The sequence below is a fragment of the Crocodylus siamensis genome, chromosome 15 (assembly GCF_052110815.1).
Source record: "Crocodylus siamensis isolate JL-2025a chromosome 15, ASM5211081v1, whole genome shotgun sequence".
NCBI lineage: Eukaryota > Metazoa > Chordata > Crocodylia > Crocodylidae > Crocodylus > Crocodylus siamensis.
The window spans coordinates 29,491,179-29,511,033 of NC_143409.1; the positions used below are offsets into that span (position 1 = coordinate 29,491,179).

Sequence of the window (19,855 nt, forward strand, 5' to 3'; positions counted from 1 at the left end):
GAATGCTTCGCAGAACAACCTCTGACTTACATCTGGGAGCTGCACTTTTGTCTGTACCCGCTAAGGCCATGTGTGTCCACACCCTTGTTTTTGGTGCCTTTTGTGTGAGACATCTTACCAAAGTGATACCTCAGTTAAACCAGTTGTGTAAGTCTTGAACAGACAAACCAGATGCTTTTAAAATTAGGGGTTTTTTGTCAAAAAAAAAAAAAAGTCAAACCTCTGATGTTTAAGGACATTAAGCATATGACTTTCAGTAAAAAAGGTTTCTTTGCCTTCTTCAACAGTATGATAATTTGAGTGTGGTAGTTTTGCAGCAAAAAGTATTAAATAATTCCAGTTCAGTCTTTAACAGTCTACAGACCTAGACAACACCCAGATTTAATCTTCAAACCACCTCTCACTGTCCAGCTGGGTAACATCTTGGGGAAAAAAGTGTGTTTAGATAATTAGGTTATTTTTGACCACTTTCTCAGTTCTATTTCTGATATGCTGACAAGTTTAATTGTGTGGTTATAAATGGTTTTGTAAGTAATTATAAGCCAAGCCCTGCAAACCAAAGGAGAGAAGATTAAACATGAAAACATCCCTTTTCACCTACTATGTAATGCCAGTTTAGCATGCTGAACCCAGATACCTTAACGATGAGTACCTTACAAATGCCATCATAAGTAAAGCCTTCTGCATATAATTTATTTCACTTAATTGGGGAAAGACTGGTAGAGATGAGCAAGTTTTCACAACCAAGTGACAGTGTAAAATGATGTTATGAGGTTTCGGTAGCAGGCAGCCTACAAGAGGGGCTGTCAGCTGAGAGACATAATCAGAAAATACAGATAACAGCTCACCTACTGCAGAACGTAGTAACTGGAAGTAATGTTCCGGTGTTTGGTATGAAACCCAGAGATAGATGTAGTCTTAATGGAGCACATTTGTATTACATATTTATAGATCACACAAGGTCTTGAAGGAAATATTCTTTTTTATTACAATCACTTGCAAAATGTCTGCCAGTATGTATGTATGTATTCACTGCAATTCTGTTTGTAATGGGTTCGCTGTTAAAGGAAGCAAATATCTAAATTCTCTATACTTTAGTTTTTGTTTCAAGGTGATTATGGTTGTTTGATTAACTACATAATAGCTAATTCAGACAGCTGGCATACAGTGCCATGGCCTATTGCAACCCACAATTCCATAGCTATAAAATTGAGACCGAGCCAGAGAAATATCCTCCTGGCACCATCAGCCTGCACAGAGCACTTTATTATTATTACTGCTCAGTATTAGCTCCATGTACAGTACAGACAAGCAAAACAAAGACAGCCTGGGCCCCAAATTGCTGCTTATTCTCTGCCTTGAATCACAGAATCATAGAAGTCAGGTCGGAAGGGACCTTGTTGGACTTGAAGATCTAACCCCTGCCTGGGCAGGAGAAAAACCGGGCTCAAATGACTCCAGCCAGGTAGGCATCAAGCCTCTTCTTAAAGACCCCCAGGGTAGGAGCCAGCACCACTTCCCTTGGAAGTTGGTTCCAGATCCTAGCCGCCCTAACTGTGAAGTAGTTCTTACGGATGTCTAATCTAAACCTACTCTCCAACAACTTGTGGCCGTTATTCCTTGTCATGCCAGGGGGCGCTAGGGGAAACAAGGTTTCTCCCAAACCCTTCTAGTCCCCCCAGTGAGTTTATAAACGGTCACCAGGTCCCCCCTCAGCCTTCTCTTGTGAAGGCTGAACAGGTTCAGGTCCCACAGTCTCTCATCGTAGGGTCTGCCCTGCTGTCCCCTGATCACGCAAGTGGCCCTCCTCTGGACCCCGTCAGTGTTGTCCACATCCCTCTTGAAGTGTGGCACACAGAACTGGACGCAGTACTCCAGCTGTGGCCTGACCAGTGTTGCATAGATGGGGAGGATCACCTCCCTGGCTTTACTTGAGATGCACCTGTGGATGCACGACAAGGTCCGGTTAGCACTGCCAACCATGACCTTGCATTGTCGGCCCATGTTCATCTTGGAGTCAATAATGACTCCAAGATCCCTTTCTGCCTCCATGCTCTCAAGAAGGGAGTTTCCCATCTTATAAGTGTGCTGCTGGTTACTACTGCCCAAGTGCAGCACCCTGCACTTGTCAGTATTGAAACGCATCCTGTTTTTGTTAGCCCACCCCTGTAACCTATCCAAGTCTTGCTGCAATCTTTCCCTCCCTACTAGCATGCTCACCTCACCCCAAATTTTGGTATCATCAGCAAATTTAAACAGCCAGCACTAGGAAACCATCCCTCTCTGCAACTTCTGTACCTTCTTTACGTAAGACATTAGCCTATGCCAGGTACTTCTATATAGGCTTCAGGCCAGGATTAGAAGTGGATAGAAATTCTGGCAGAGAAGTAAGAGTGACAATTCGTGGAGGTGAGAGAGTTCAAGATATTGAAGGAATGCTTCAAAGTTTCTGACCAAAGAGATGGATGAAAAGCTATTATGGGTGTGTGCTGATTCATTTATGTGAAATAGTCCCAGTGATTCTTGTTGCATTTTCATATAGATGTTCATATAGATTTCTTTTGGCTTTAAGGTCTTGACTCCAGACTGTATGTGTCTCCTCACTTCATCCATTTCTAGTCATCATTTGAGCTTCTTAACTGTGGGTTTGCTTCAGTTTAAATCTGAGATTTTGGAAAACAGTAAATTCATTCTGTCCCTAGGAAATAGTTTTCTTTAAGTAAATCCCTGAAGGGTTTTATTGTCTCAAAATGCTAAAGGGAGATCATATGGTCTATTGGGTAAATACTATGATTTTTTGGGAAGGATTCCCAAATACCAGTCACCTGAGAGACTAGAAATGCTCTGACCTATGGAGAAGTCAAGCTTTTGCATGCAAAATGCTCAGATTTGCTTAAGAGAGCTTTGTTAATGTGTGAATGCAATGTGGGGGAGGGAAAAGGAACCCAGAGAGATCTATGACAAGGATCTCAGAGGTTTTTGAGGAGGTCAGATCTTGAAAGGGAGAAAGAGAAGATCAGGCAGGCTGGGAGATGGGATGGGGGATTAATTTCATATGTGCCAGTTGCTTGGGAGTCTAGGATGTGATTGGCAGCTCCAAATTAGAGCTCAGCTATTTTGGGTGGTGCTGCTACAGTGAAAGGCTTCACTTGTTTTATTTTTAAACATGGAAGATGATGAAAGAGAGCTGTCCTAGGCAGAAGGTAGGGTGGGGGATGCACCATATAAATCAGTGGTTCTCAACCATTTTAGACTTGACACACCCCTCGGCAAATGCCAGCTCTTAGCGTTCACTCTTTTTTTTTTTTAATTATAGAAAAATAATAGGGCAATTCTTCTGTTGCAAAGAACTCAGAAAGATCAAAATAGGTCAGAATGTTTTTAACACTAGAAATTGCGATGTGAAAATTTTGGGTTTATCTTTTGAATCATGGTTGTGCACCTAACAATGCTAACATTGTGCAGAATACTGCAGCACCTTTGAAAGTATCCCAAGATATCACAGGGTGTCATAGCACCCTGGTTGAAACTCACTGATGCAGACTAGCTGAATCGGAGATGAATAAGCTTTTGTAAGCAACAGCTCACTTCATAAGTGGCATCTGACAGGGTAAGCTGTTGCTCACAAAGCTAATGTATCTTTGATTCAGTTAGTTTATAAGGTGCATGAAAGAACTGATAAGGTCTGACACAATCCATCAAAGAGAGCAAAGGCCACAGTCAGTCTGTTATCTAATATCATCTCATTGCCTTTGGATCCAATGCAAAGTTGGGGTTGTGGAAGACTTGGGGTTTAACAAATCATAGGAGGAGTTGGTGATGATTGGTAAGGGCATATGTCAGAATGGTTTTTAGAGCTACGTTTTGAGTTTGATTTTCTATCAGTTCTCTTTGATGATAATTATGGGTAAAGAAGAAATAAGGAGTCTCCATCCTTGTCCCTTTGTGCCTATTAGATGAACCTCCATTTTGCGTTGTACAGCTAAGACCTAGGTATGATAAAACTGTCTTTATTCAAACCACTAAAACACATATATCTGCCCCCCCAATGGCACACAGTCAGCAAGGATGTCAAAGTTGCTTACACCATGGAAGAAGAAAATTGCTATTTGGTAGAAAACGCCATGGAAGTGATTAAAAAACCTAATTGGGGGTGGCACAAAATTACAGAGGGATGTTCCTCATTTTCCACTCTTGAAAACAATCTTTTAGTGCAGTGAAGTGGATTCTTCCTCTTTTCTCTCCTCCATGCTTCTAATGTTGAAGTACTCTGTTCAATACAAAATGTTGATGGATAAGTCACAGTGGCAGTGAGGGAGAAGGAGGGAAGAGAGGAGAGCACTTTGTGAAAAAAGAACCCCCTCTAGCCTCTCTGGGAAAAAACTGCTTCAGTGTGAAGGGAAAAATGTAGGAAAAAATGCCATTTTGTTAGGCCCCAAATGATGATTTTAGAAGTCATGGGCTCTTCTTGGTCAGTCATGGCTGGCCATATCCAGTATTTTGAGTAATAAGGTATCTTTAAACTAGAGCCTTGAAACAAGTGCAGCTTTTCATCAAAGCTTTTCAAGGTAGGACCCTGGCACAAATCCTTGTTGACCATTCCTCTCTGCTGTCCACCAGCCATCCTCGCCTTCTTCAATGACTGCTATGATGTCTCCTTCATTGATATCCAGTTCATCCATGTTCTAAAAGGAGACACAATCGGGAGAGTGGAGATATGACTAGCATCAGTACTGGGACTCTCCTATACATTGTTTATGTTGTGTTGTGTTGTTTATCCTAATTCTAGTGGTCTTGTCGTTCAGTTGTACCCTTGGGTGTATCCTGACAAATGGCACGCTGATAATGAACTGAAACATCAGACAGTGAGAGTTTGTCTGGTTATAGTAAGGCCATCGACTTTCTCCCATCTCCTGAAGATCTCTAGGGCAGAACAAAACCACAAACACCGTCTATTCTTCTCTGGCTCTGACTATACCTTGTTTCATAAGAATACCTTTTGCCAGAAGGGATCCAACTGCAGTGGCATCCTGAACAACCAACCAACCAACCATGCTTCTTTGTCGCCTACAAGAGCTGCTAAATGAAACAGTACGAGGCTTAATCTCCAAGGGATATACAATTACTACATCCACTGCCAACTCAGCACAGATGTCTTAAGTTTCCTGCATAGTCCCTGATATTGAGCATTGGTGACTACATGTCTGTGTAATTATTATTCCTGAAATGAGACTCCCCTGTTCCCCTTCTACCCTCCCCAAGGAAATTGGAATAATAATAAGTCTGGCTAGCAGTTCATTCAGTGGGGCTGCCCTATTTTGTGTAGGAAAGGGCAACCATCTCAGTACTCAAGTGCCATAAAATATAAACAGTAATAACATAGGATATAGTAAATGTGTCAGTTAAATATGAATATATTGCTTGAGAGAGAGTTAGGGGAGGGGGAGAGACCTCAAAATAAATGGGAACTGAAGATTAAAGCTTCTTTCACTAGTGGGAAGACTCTTTAAGTGTGTCACACTTGTAACGCTGATCCTAGGTTAGGGCTCTTCCACCTTCACGAAAGGAATTTAATAATCTGCCTTGGAGAAAATGTCATGAATGTGGACGTCCAGTAAACTGAGCCTAATGCAAGCCCTAAATCAGATGAGTAAAAATACTGTCATTAAAAAGCAGCTGAATCTCCTGTGCTGCAAAGAAAATCCCTCTTCAGCTCTGCTGACATAACCCAACTTTGCTGGACCTTAGAATCTGACCAGTGTTTGCCTCTGAGGAAGCGTTTTTTAAGTGGCCTGTTTTCCAGGTGGTTTTTCTTGTCTCTTAACACAAACCCAAGGGCATTCAGTGATGTTCAAAACCAATACAAGGGAATATTTTCACACAGCTTGTAATTAAACTGCAGATCTCTTTGCCCACTATGTTGCTGAGGCCAAAAGTTTAGCAAGCTATAAAAAAAGGAGTGGACAGTTGTATGGAGAACACAAGTCCCACAGCTAATGCTAATTACGAAATTATCAACAGAGCATAAACTATTCTTTGACCACTGAGAATTAGGATAAAACCACGAGGAACAGATTAGTCTACAGTAGAGAAATGAGGAATTTCTTACAACTTTCCTTGTAGCATCTGACCTCTGTCCTAGAGAATATATTGCATAAAAATTGATGTTGTCTTAACCAATATAATGATTTCTTTTCTTCTGTGTTTCCTGTTTAGGAACATTAATGGCTTTAGCTCTCGCTCTGCTTGGAATTCTGGAAGTTAATAAAGTGGATAAGGTGAAGCTAATGTTATTTGCCTTATTTATAAAGCACTTTGAAAACTACAGATTGAAAGGTGGGTGGTTTTAGGCTAATTCACTAAAGCAGTTGTATACTGTACTGTCTGGACTGTGACTTCATTAATGATATATCAAACCTAATTATGTTTGATACCTGGAAGGGAATAATACACTCATTGAAGAGCAACACACATCCTCACCACTGTCTTGAGGTTCAATGAGCAAGACATCCCAAGCTCCATGACATTTTCCCTGGGGACATTTGCTGGGATTGGCACTTGGGAGGAGCAATCAGCAGGTGGTGATAAGGGAAAATGTGAACTAGGGCTATGCACACACAGGTAGGGACTTCCATGGATTGTAATAGCTCAAACATTTGTGTGTGGTGTTTATTTTTTGTTGTGGATTTTTTTCCTTGTGGATCCATTTAATGGAACTAAATTATACAAATTCTTGGCATTTCCATCATGCCTGAACTGCTATAGCATGAGGAAACTACATCTCTCATTGTTTCAGCCCCATTAAAAAGGAATAATAGCCTCAGGCGGGTATTTAGGTGAAAAATGGATACAAATATTTGTACTGCATATGCTAGAACTTGCACACAAATCATAGCTGAGGCAGATGTCAGGTCAGGAGTCTGGAGCTAGCAATAGTTATGAACATAAAATCACTGTGACGTATTTTAAGACCCCTTTGTGACATGGGGATTGTGCCTTCCTTGCTATTGGGTAGAACTTAAAATGTTGCATCAATCTGTGTTTGGAGTAGGACTCCACAGATGCTTGGTAGAAGAGAGGAAGAAGTACAGAGTTCAGATTAGATTGGAAGTTTTGGCATATTGTTTGATTTGAAGATGGAGTGCATTTTGTAAATATGATCTACAGTCATTTTCCCCTTGGAAAATTTCACTTGCAGGGGAGACCTCCAAGGAAAATCTAAGTGGTGCAGAAAGGATGCCATTCTTTCTGAACTGGTGTTGAGTCAGTGTTGTCTGGGCTAGGGGCACACATTACACACAAACTGGTTTAAGTGATCAGAAACTGGTTTAAACCTGTAACAGAACAGATGTTCGGTGCACATAAACCAGTTTGAAAAGGGTTGAAACTGGTTTGAGATAAACCTGGTTGAATGTAGTATCAGACACTGTTTTGGGTCAAACTGTTTTATGCAATGCCTGTCCCAGACCCCTTTCTGGTTTAAGTGAAACCACACTCCTCCAGCATCCTGGCATGCTCTCTGAGCTGGGCAGGGTTCTCTGCTCCACAGCAGAGCTGGCCCTTCACCTCTGCGCCGTGGCTGGAGCTTGGCAGAGACTGCAGGTGACTACTTGGCTTCCCCCCTCTCCGCTAATCGGGGATCCCCGTCCCCTCTGTCTTGCACAGACACCTCTCAGCATTAGCTAGCAGACCACATGCTTGCTACAGTCTGTGCTGTGGCAGATGGGACAAAGGCAGAATCAACAGTTAGCTAGTAATGTCCCTCTGTTGTTTTCTTAATGGGGAAATAAACACTGAGTTAGGGGTGTTATCAATTCCCTGCTGGGCTGGTCAGGAGTGGGGGGAACCCCCCCTAAACAGTGTCCTGCCCGGGCCTGGCCACGGTCCCCTCAGTTCAGTATTATGGAAGGGAAGGGAGGGCTGCTGTAGTGCTCCCTGGCTTCTAGCCTGAGCCACTGCAGGCACATGCCTGCATTTCTTGGATCTCTGCAGTTACAAACCGATTCAGCCTAGCCAAGTTAGACTAACATGCAAAGATTTAATCAATTCAGGTTTTTTGAATGTCTGTCTGTAGCCACAGTGTCCAGCTTGCCATGGTGTATGATCATGAGCTAGAAGTAACGCTGTTTTAAAAGAAGCTGTAAAATGGGGAGCTGGGTGTCTATAAGATTTCATAGACATTAGGGCTGGAAGGGACCACGTAAGATCATCTGGTCCAGCCCCCTGCCCAAGGGGCAGGAAGTTGGCTAGGGTCAAAGAATCAAAGCAAGATAGGCATCCAAATGTTTCTTGAAAGTGTCCAGAGTAGGTGCTTGCACCACCTCTGGGTTGAGTCTATTCCAAGCCTTGGTGGCTTGGACAGTGAAGAAGTTTTTCCTTATGTCCAGCCTAAAACGATCTTGCAGGAGTTTGTGACCATTGGTCCTTGTCTTCCTCTGGTGAATAGGTGTTCGCCCCGATCCTGATGCACACCCCTTATGTACTTACAGCCTGCCACCAAGTCACCCTTGAGCCTATGCTTCTCCAAGCTAAAGAGTCCCATAGCTCTCAGCTTCTCTTCATAAGACCTGTTCTTTTGCCCTCTGATCATGTGTGGGGCTCTTTTTTGGACTCTCTCAAGTTTCTCCACATCCTTTCTGAATTGTGGAGCCCAGAATTAGATGTAGTACTCCAGCTGCAGCCTCACTAAGGCTGAGTACAGAGGTACATAAGGATCTTGTGCTCCTTCTCAGTTAGTATTAGTTCCACTGTCCTGTCAGGATTCCAGTTAGTATATGTATGTTTTTGTATCATAGAATTATTTAGTCTGGAGAAGAGAAGACTTTTGGGGGGTGGAGAGTGAGGGAATCAGAGGGGGAGGGGATTTAATAAGGTCTTAAAGTACCTGAAGGGTGATTACCAGGGATTCTGGTTTTCTCTGATTTAAAAAAAAAATCCCCAACTTTCAAATTTAAAAAAGTAACCCCAAATCCACATTTTTCATGATATATATAACAGTGTTTCATAGAAGCTGGGTCAGAAGGGACCTCAGCAGCTCATCGAGTCCAACCCCCTGCCTAAGCAAGAAGAGTGCTGGGGTCAGATGACCCCAGTTGGATGCCTATCCAGCCTTCTCTTAAAGACCCCAAGGTAGGGGAGAGCACCTCCTCTTTTGGAAGCCAATTCCAAATTTTGGCCACCCTTACTGTGCAGTTTTTCCTGATATCTATTTTAATCACAGAAAATGTGAATTTTGGGTTACTGTTTTTAATCCAAAAATTGAGGGGGTATTATGAAAGAAAACCAGGAACCCTGGTGATTACAAAGCTGATGATCAGGGGCTTTCCCTGATTGCCAGGGACAGGACTAGGAACAATAGCTTCAAACTGCAGCAGGGGAAATTTAGGTTGGAGATTAGAAGGAACTTTCTGACTACAGGGGTAGTAAAGCACTGGAACAGGCTACCTCTCTACCTCTAGAAATTGTGGAATCCTCCATCTTTGGAAGTTTTCAAAAGCAGGTTGGCCAGACACTTGGCTGGGACAGTTTGGCCAGGGATGATTCTGCCTTCAGCAGGGGGCTGGGCTAGATTGACTATGTGAGGTCCCTTCCAGCCCTCCTTTCCTATGATCCTATAGCCTAAACTTCCTCTGTGATACCAGCTTGATGCAGTATTTTCCATCTGTTCCTGAGCTAAACTCCTATCAAAAGGTTTTTGGTGTGAATCCTATATGAATATCTATAGAGAGATCTATTGTCTTCAACTGAACTCTCTATGAGGGAAGAAGTCTGCAATAGCAGATCCTGAGACGTGTCCTTAAATTACTTCTCTAAAGCTTTCATTGGGCCTTATCTTACACCCAAGTATTTTCCCATCACTTTAAATGTAAAAGCCTTCTGTGTGAATAAGTCTCTCCTGTCCCTTAAAAGAAACTAGTTGGGGTGGCTTGTGCCATGAACTGATAGTCAGGACTCTTGGCTGTCACCAGCTAACTGGATGAACTTGATCAAATAACTCTGCATGCATCTGTTTTCCCCATCTGTAAAATCCTCTATAAAATGAGGATAATACCTAGTTCCAATGGCTGTTGAGAATTAATGTTTTGAGTGTTTTTAAGATCTTTTGGTCAACAGAATTATTTTAAGCCCCAGTGCATTATGATGCATTTATTTTTAAACCTTTGATTACCTGGGCTGTGTAGTCATAGAGCACTCTGTAGTTCTGTGATGATGTGGCTGCTGCATGTTCACCCACATTAATGGCTGCATAGACCCCATCTGTTTTCTCTGCTAAAAATAAATACAAAGAATCAGCCTCTGAAATGCAAGGCTTCACAAACACAAGGGTCTCTCTCTTCTGAACGCACAAGGACACATGTGCCTGGGAAAGCTGCCATGACCTCTTTAAGTAAAGTTATGCACAACAACTGTTGCAACTGATGAGATGACAATGCACTTGGTAGGCTCCTAGAACACTCAGAAACTAGCTTCGAGCAAGCGTTAAGAAAATATTTTACCTGCTAAAACACAGTCCTCAGACTTGTAAAGAAATGTTATAATAGAAGTTTGATTATGTGTTACTATAGGTGCAAACTTCTGGTGGATCAATGACTTTCCAAAGGGAAAAATAAAGCTACCACTTAAAATGTAATGCATTGATGGAAAAGTTCTGTGATCTTTGGTAATAATTTATATAGTGCCATGATAGTAATCTGTTACTGACTTGACCTTTCTGAATGATGTTGATCTAATCCAAACTGTCATAACTGACAACAAGAAAACATTCATTCAGTGTCGTTGCAACAAGTATAAATGCTCCACTGAGAGAGTGACATATTGGCTTTATCTGCACTGTCTGAGTTTTAGGAATATAGCTATAATTATATAGATAACCAGCAAAATTCTCTTAGTGCAGAGGCAGCTGTAGCAATACTAGAATGCCTATGCTAAAACCTATGCTAGTTTAGTATAGTATGTTGGTAAAAATAAAGAAAAAGAAATCCAATACAGTATAACTAGCATAGCTGTAGATCAAACCTAAGGAGAATTCCAAAAGGATTTGATTCTGCAGCACTAAATGAAAAATTTGTCCTCAGACCAGAATCTCCTATTAGGGCACTCTGTGCACAGAATTTAAGGTGTGGAGATTTTAAAGGCACAAAGCATTCACCTAACTTTGCTCTTGTTGAAATCAGTGATATCAACTAAAAACACAAGTCCCGTAAGCAAAGGCACAATAAAGATACAGAATTTTTAGAAACATGTCACAATTGTCAAGATGAATGTATTCACAAAATACATGTCATAGCTTTAGGAGTTTGTACACAGCTTTTAGAATATTAATTTATCCCTGGCTATGTAAAATAACTCATTTCTGGCTTTATTTCTTATAGCTTCTCTTCCTACGTCTGCAAGGGCCCCCTTTCTGCTGGGGGATGAAGGGGTTGCTCATGTAAATCTTCTGTGTACCAGGGGGATAATAAAGCAGGCAAGAACTTCTATAACCTCTATAAACTTTCCCAAAGTAAATCCTGGTGGGTTTAAGGCATTCCTTTTCCAAGGAGTGACATGAGCTCTCTGATGGGTATGAGAAAAAAATGGCTATGATTCTTCAGGTACCAAAGGATCTGAGTAGAAGATGACCCCCAGTAATTAAATTCTACATATGGAAAATTCATAAATTTGTTCTAATTTTCCAGGTATAGAAGTGAGCTGTTGGAAGTTGGCTTTGATTTGTCCCCTTCTTACTGCCACAACAGGGACAATAAATCTTGGAGGAAGGGGAGTTAAATGGCCCCTTTGCCTTCTACCTCCACAACTTTATCCCCCTCCCACCCCAAATGTTACACTCGCACCAGAAAGTGAGAAGTATTTTTGAAAACACTGATGTGATAATTCGTAAATAGGCACAAGTCTATAGATACCTATAAACTAGTCTAGGATTGATGCATTTCACCTTTTAACATAGGTACTCCATAAACACACCTTCAAGCAGCACTTTTATACCTACTCGTATATAGTACAAACTATGCATGATATTAATCCAAAGCCAAAAGGGTCCCAGTAGAGTCAACAGCATTTCAAGCCAGGGTAACCCCATGGCTAGCACTGCTCAGTATGTGTGTGTATATTCCAGATACTCACACAAAGGACCATATGCTAATTAGTCCCCCTCATGACTGGAACCTTGGTGTTTTTGTAATGAGTCCGGGGATCCTCTAAAAATGTATATGCAGATGCGGCAAAGGGCAGCCTGGTCCAGCTCCACCTCGTGGAGGGCCCGTGCTAATTAGAGGGGGGTGACAGAGGGATTCTGGGTGGACTATTTGGGGCCACATTTGGTGATGTCTGCCAGGCATTTAAGGATGGTAAAGAAACAGGAGTCACTGGAGATGAGTGTGAAAAGTGCAGCTCAGCTGAGTAAAGAGGAAGTTGAAATGTATGCCATCTAGTGGCTCACTGGGCATGCCTACACATGTGATTAATGTGCATGAATAAACTCTGGAGCTTATTGCAAGTACTACCCATGCAATAAGGCTATTTATTTTATAAGTACTACCCTGCTGAGGCGTTTTAGTTTTGTGTGCCCTAATAGGGGTGCATGTTTAGATGCCTAGATTTTTACTGTGCAGTTAATTAGTCAACGTGCAGTAAATGTTTCATAGAGACATGCGCACAGTGACTTGAAAAGGACGGCATTGAGGGGCACTAAGTGCAATGAGCACTATTATACATCTTATTCAGATGGGCTATACTAACCTATCCTTGTGACAAGTTCCTATCAGCATCTTGGCCTTTTGGCTAAGATTGAGTGTTCAGCAGAAAGCCTGACCCAGTGCTTTCAGGGCAGAGTGTCAGGATGCCAGGAGTGGAGGAGGAAAACCTGAATCCCAAAACAATGGCAGTGGTGGCAGGAGGTCTGATATACTCCCCATCAACCCTAGCTCAACAAAGCCTTGGGTGGGATGATCTAATTGGGGCTGGTCCTGCTTTGAGCAGGGGATTGAACTAAATGACCTCCTTAGGCAGGGGTGGGCAAAATGCAGCCCGGGGGCTGGATGCAGCCCACTAGGCTATTCTATCCGGCCCACAGGACCCCTAAAATCTTAGAAAATTAATATTAATCTGCCCTCGGCTGCCTGTCATGCGGCCCTCAATGGCTTGCCGAAACTCAGTAAGCGGCCCTTGCCCAAAATAATTGCCCACCCCTGTCCTAAGGTTCCTTCCAACCCTAATGTTCTATGATTCTATTAAATCAGACTGCTAGGGATCTTGATGGGCACTGAGGAGAAAGATAATGTAGCATGGGAAAAGGTGACAGCAGGGATGTGGCAAATACTTTGGTTATGCTCCAGAAGGATGCCGTCCTTTGCTGGAAAAGTGGCGGTAGTTAAGGCTGTGCTATTGCCAGTTATTCTATATATGGGAATTGTATTCCCACCGATGTGGTGGCAGGTAGCACCCCCCTTGGGGGCTGTCCAAGCCCCCAAGGTCTGGAACAGCCTGCCATTGGAGGTTGTTCAAGCACCTACATTGAACACCTTCAAGAGCAAATTGGACGCTTATCTTGCTGGGATCCTATGACCCCAGCTGACTTCCTGCCCTTTGGGCAGGGGGCTGGACTCAATGATCTTCCAAGACCCCTTCCAGCCCTGATGTCTATGAAGTACAGAAGGAAATATGTGTGTTCTTCTGGAATGCCAAAAGAGAAAGTTTGGCTAGAGCTGAACTGTACAAAGCAAGAAGGATGCAGGGGGGGAGAAGGGGGAGGGGATGGGAGCCACCGAGTTTGGGATTGTTCATCTGCATGAAATATGTAAGTATGATACATAAAGCGGTAATGGAAGGAGATGGGAAAGTAGTATGTTTTACCCAATTTCACACAGTTACAATTTTGAGGAATTGGGGAGTATCTCAGACCTCTTTGAAGAGTCCATGGGTGTGGCAACTGCTGATTTACTATATGAGGATGCAAGGTTTCATACAGAGGTATAAAATAGGGAAGGTAGGACTGGAGGAAGAAATTGATGAAAAGAGGTAAGGGGAGAGACAGGATGATGCCAGTGGAAAACTTCACAGAAAGGACAAGCGAAGAAGGTGTAGAAAGCAGTGGTGGGTAAACAACTAAAGGGGACCACGCTGACCTAGTGTGGATGGTTGTAAGAAATACGTTGCCAGTGAGAGGTGCAACACAGATGGGCATCTAAATGAGCTGTCAAGCCCTAAGGGAGAGATTTGGGGAAGAAGAAATAGTGGGATGTGTTTTGGGAGTGCACATTAGTGGTGCTGGCTCCTACCCTGGGGGTCTTTAAGATGAGGCTTGACAATCACCTTGCTGGGGGTTGTTTGACCCCGGTACTCTTTCCTGCCATGCTGGGGGTCGGACTTGATGATCTGCTCAGGTCCCTTCCAACCCTACAAACTATGAAACGTATGTAAAAATAGATGTGGGAAAGGGTCGGTCCTTTCTGAGTGTCACCAAAATAAACCTGTCATTAGCACGGGAGATGGTACTATTTGGACTCGTACCAAACGGACCAGAGGATCTGTTATTAAGGACTTTATTAGCATGTGTTCAAACTACTTTATAGAAAGTAAGAAACCTCTGGGTATTTAAGGGATTGGCTTTCACTGAAAGTGTGTGCCTGAGCTGGGGCTGTGCGAACTGAAATACTACATCAATTGGGACAAGGAAGATATCAGAGAGGAAGAGGCAGAGGAGAAGTGGAGGAAAAAGGACTGGACACACTTGTTTCACCAAACCAACAGAGACGACTGAGAGGGGCAGAGAGTTTCAGGTGGTTACTGAGGTAACAGTTTTTCCGTGGGTTTCTGTAAGAAGAAACAGACTTCTGTAAGGGCTTCTTTTTTGTGGGAAGTAGATGCATGTTGCTTCAGGGTTTAATGTAGTTGTATGTTTTTGATATGTAGTTGTTTTTGCAATATGAAGTCTTGGTAAAACAAGGGTGTTCAATATGTGAAGCTTTGTATGTGTAGGATGATAAGTGTGTGTTTAATACAATTTTGTAAATTAAAAAAAAGGTTTCTATTGGTATGTTTGCCCAATATGAACTATCTGTTTTATAGCCATGGTTAGTGTTGGCTGTATTTAATCAGCTTCATAGTTGGTTTCCATTACTGAGCATGTGCTGCTATTGACAGTAATTTAATAGACAATGTTTTTAATGAGGTTTTCTTGAATGTGAATGTAGGATAAGGACTTTTCATGGGGGAGCTTTATTGGGGGAACCTCATCAATAAAACAGAATTGTTTCATTTTTTGAAGGGCTTGTTTCTCCGAAGAAATAAATGTGTGTATTTAAATATAAGCACACTTATGTTTTTCATGCAGTTACTCGCTGCAAAGCACAGCTCATTTAGCTGTTTCTGCTCTTGCCCTTGTGTGTTGCAGTGTGGGGTGGGGGATTTGTACCCCCTGGTTCTTTGTGCTGGCCATCTCAAAGAGTCTTTCCTCGTCATTTCTGGGAGAACTTGTGGGGAATTGTGAAAAGTCTTTAGAGGACTATCCAAATGCAGGCAATTCAGCCTGTTTCTTCATTGCAAAGAATGTAGGTTATAGCCAGAGCTAGAGCAGAGTCTGGGTTCTTATCTCTATCCTCAGGCTTAAAACACCTCCAGACCCAAGTCAGGGGTTTTTCTGTATTGATGATGAAGTGCAGATTTAGCTAAAATCCAGGTTAGAGGTTGTGTTAACTGCACAGTGAAGAAAGACTCGAGGTAAAATGTTGCTGTAGAAAAGGGCAATTTGTGATCTCCATGGAAGGTAATACATTGTAATAATAATAAACTACCTGGTAGTCTTTGCTTTAACCTGCTGACTGGTGTGAATGATAAGCTGCCTTATTTTTGCTAGAATTTTACCTTGCGTTATTCACCTCATGCCAGCTGGCCCAGGCAGCAATGAGCAGAAGAAGAACTGAGATGAGAGCATGTAGCAGACCATGTGGAGAGCACACAGCAACAATTCAGAAAGGGTTAATGAAAGGGTTAATCACCTTCTCAGCTCTAAATAAGGAGCTGGTTAGAAACAGTTGCTAAAAAAATTACTGCAGCCTAGGCAGAATGAGGCCACAAGTGGAGGCTGCCTTGCTGCAGGCTTGGAGAAATAAAGGAGGAGTAATGTGGTGCGAGAGGCTGATCAACAGGGAAGGTAGAAACTGGTTCAAGAAGGCAGAAAGGGATCAAAACAGCAGACCATAACTGTTTAACACAGAGGCCCTGAGCTGATACGTAGACAGGAGGGTTGACCTGGCTTCCCTTAACCCCCCACCCCTGCAGGAAGGGATGAGCCAAGGGCTAATGGGCCCCAGATTGTGAAGAAGCCCAAGGCGGCTTTTGGGGTTGGGTTTGAACTCTCTCCATGAGGGGGAGAGAGACAACTGTTATAGATGGGAAGATGTAGGGGAGCCAAGGGGCTTCCATGCCAAGCTCAGACACAAGGGGTTGCTGCAGACACTGAGCCCTTTGAGGAGGCCTGGGCTTTGCTATAAATATGTACACAGTGGGGCAGAAACGGTTCACTTTTTAATGTGCTGTTGCACAGGCACTAGGGACTTGGCTTTGTGAGAAACTGAATACCTTTGGCTTCTATTCAAGTTCTATTCAGAGGAACGTGACTGAAATTCATGAAAACAGAAATCGCTTGGTGCCTTACAGATCTAACTTGCGTTGACAGTCCTGAAAATTTTCTGCAGGCTGGGGTCAGACACGAGGCCCTACAGAGAGACATGTTCAGTGTCTGGGTGGCCAAATGGACAGGTACGCACAACAAAGGAAACTAGTTTAGGTACGTTGTTTAAGCTGCTCAGAGTCTCAGTTTGTTCCTGAGGGGAGACGTGCAGGTGAAACACCCTTGTCTTGTTTTAAATCAAGCCAATACAAATGCCACAAGCCATTATCACCTGTGTTGTCAAAATACTGTGCTGCAGTACCCTCTAATGAAAGAATCACATAGGTGACATGGGATTTGGTATGGAAAAATAATACTGGAGAAGAATGGATGCTCATATTTACAGAAGTGCCAGGTTGGGCCAACAGAAGTCTTGATAACAATTCACACATGCTTTACACGAGGCTGTATATCCCATAGGAAAAAACTGCATTCTCTACACCCCAAGATCTGGATCAGAACATACATTCCTTGCTAATACGCTGACACTAGCTTGTTAGATAGCTAACACGTGGACTGTCCTGTTACACTCCAAACAACAAACATGTGCATGCTTGATTTGAACTGATATGACATTAAACAGATATGCTTTTAAAGTTGCATTTGAGGAGGGAAAAACATACCAAGAGGAGGGGCTGTGGGACTGATGGGTTCACTGGTGTTTTTGCTATTTCCATGTAATAATCCAGAGAATCTGTAGAGCCAAAAAAAGCCAATGACAGAAGGTAAATATATTAAGTATACTCCTCACATCCCTGACTAATTTAATCTACCCCTCATCTGCTGCAATTCTGGTTGTTATATTCACCCACCAGTGTGTGTGTGTGTGTGTGTGTGTGTGTGTGTGTGTGTGGTCTGCAACTAGTTTTTTTGCACTGGTAGAGCACTAGATACCTCTATTTTTGTTAAAAGGTTCTCAAACCAAGTTATATATCAAATCTGTTGGAATTTGCTAGTCACTAAATTGTGTATAAACTAGATCCGTTTTTACTATTTTTACAGAAGTTTTGCTTTATGAACAGTTGAAAATCTAAAGGTACATAAGGCAAAGCACCCACCATCCCATTGTATATACTTGATAGGTCTGTTCATTAGTCAATTTGAGTGGTTGCATTTTGTTTTAAAAAAATAAGAAGTGCTGATGCAACTGAACATAAAAAATACTTCATTCAGGAATAGTGATTATCACAATTTGTCAAGATACATCAGACTATTGACTTTCGTCCTTGGATGTGCTCAGCAGCATAGCTGGCCTAAGGACAGGGAGAAACCAACCAAGCTGGGAATCTGGGTCAAGAATTTAGAAAAAAAACTAGTAATTTCTTTCACTGCTGACTTGGATATTGTAAAGCCCCGATTTTCATATGGTCAGTGCTTAGCCTGTTCTGAAAACTGAGCTTCCCAAATGATCAGAAATTGAAGCATTCAAAGTGAGTCCTCACTTGAAAGTTTGGTCACCCTCTCTTTCCCCATCTATACCAGTACAAAGCTACTGGGCATGCATCTGGTGGTTTGAATCAAAATGCAACTTTCATTTGTAAGATATTCAGTATTAGAAATCATTAACTTTCAGTTGGACATCATATCTAACATATTAAAGTACTCTTTTCCAATTTATCAGGCTTGCTAACCAACAGGGCCTTGTACAGCTTTTGGTAGTCTTACAGATTAATAGAAAGACTCAAATATAACAGTAAAAGCAGTACAGCTTATACTGTAGTATGAATGACACTTTATAGTGGTATGTGAGTGCTTATGCCAGTACAGTAGCCAGGAATAAGCTGTACTGAAATAAGACATTTACACCAGTGTAAGTGTATCTACACTACTCCTTTTACTGGTGTGCCTATTTCAATATAGAGAAAAAGACCCGCTAACCAACAGGATTATACCAGTAAATGTTTATACGTGTAGACCAGGCCTTATATTATTTGTGATGTTTGGCATGGTGCTGCACTGAGGCTTAGGACAGAAGTTATTGCTGAAGATTTATCTGGCCTCCCCCTGTCCTCACATAAGTTTATTCTTGGCCATAATTCTCTCACGAAATAAATGAGTCTTAATTACTTGCTGGGTTTAGATATAGTGACTGAGCAGTTAAGGCAACAGCTCTAGAGCTATAAGTTTGAGCCCCACTCTAGACTCGTACTGAAGACTGCTCTCAGCTGTAAAGGAGTATCTGGTTGTTCAGGCTAGGGAGTCAGAGGTGGCTGGCACATCATTTCCTTGTGTAGCCGTGGGCTATAGGAGCTGGAGTGTCCCAATGGGCAGTTTGACTTGGGCAGTTTTTAAATTTGAAATGTTTGCTGACCAGGGAGATTCTTCTAAATGTAGACCTTTTCCCTGCATCCTAGAAACACCGAAGTGAATTATTAATTCTCCTGTACTTTTAATTCCTTTGTTCGTGTTTGTTGGTGTGTATGTCGTGCATATTATTTTCACCACACACAAGTTTCATTACTTGTAAGATTCTGATTTGCTCTAAAATTCATGTAACTCTATCTGCAAGGGGCCATTTGTGGTACTCACTTTTTAATCATTCCACAAGACTGGGTTGGGCTGCCTTTAAGAGGTTCTCTGTCATAATAATTTTCATATCCTATTGGATCTGCAATAGCACAATAAAAATCAGAGAGGTAGTCAGAAGGCACGGTAGGTATGCATCTTTATAGACTAAATAAGATTATATGTATAGAGGGAGAGCACAAACTTTCTTGGGCTGAAGCTCACTTCATCACATGCTGTGAAAGGATTTGCAGAAAGCAGAGTATAAGAAGCACAGGTAATGCGAAACGGTGGTCAGCACCATTTCAAGTCATGGTTAAATTCTAATCCAGAAATCAGTTAACTTCATAATAACTGTGCCACATTAGTTATCCTATGGGGCTTTTAGTAGAAAAGAATGACTATCCTTTGTCTGGGGGCTAGCGCTCATTCAGCTCTATTGGGTTTTTCAAATGATTAATTTTGGCAGATATTCAGAAATTCTGTATACATTTGGGGATATTATTTATTTATTTATTTTGGCCTTATCCCCAGGTGTTATGATGCTGGCCTTGCCTAGTCAATGCCTGTATAGTAATAGTCTCCTAACTCTTACTTCCCAAATAGAGTTTATATTTTTTATTTTCATTTATTCATTCATTCCCTCTTCTCAAATACAGAAGTATTGCTGTTTTTCACTGT

General features: G+C 42.1%; 1 protein-coding gene across 2 annotated transcripts in view; it reads right to left on the reverse strand.

Annotated features, from left to right (window-relative positions):
• Positions 1–450: 450 nt before the first annotated feature.
• PSTPIP1 (proline-serine-threonine phosphatase interacting protein 1) overlaps positions 451–19,855 on the reverse strand; it is a 99,469-nt gene continuing 80,064 nt past the window's right edge. The window contains exons 12-15 of one of the 2 annotated variants that reach the window (XM_090029192.1): positions 19,199–19,277; positions 17,293–17,363; positions 10,169–10,266; positions 451–4,685 (exon numbers count right to left, since the gene is read on the reverse strand). In XM_090029192.1, the coding sequence (XP_089885318.1) occupies positions 4,554–4,685; positions 10,169–10,266; positions 17,293–17,363; positions 19,199–19,277 (380 nt within the window). In that variant the 3' untranslated portion in view covers positions 451–4,553. Of the gene's footprint in view, positions 4,686–10,168; positions 10,270–17,292; positions 17,364–19,198; positions 19,278–19,855 lie in introns of both variants that reach the window. The other variant, XM_090029191.1, reaches the window with a different exon arrangement.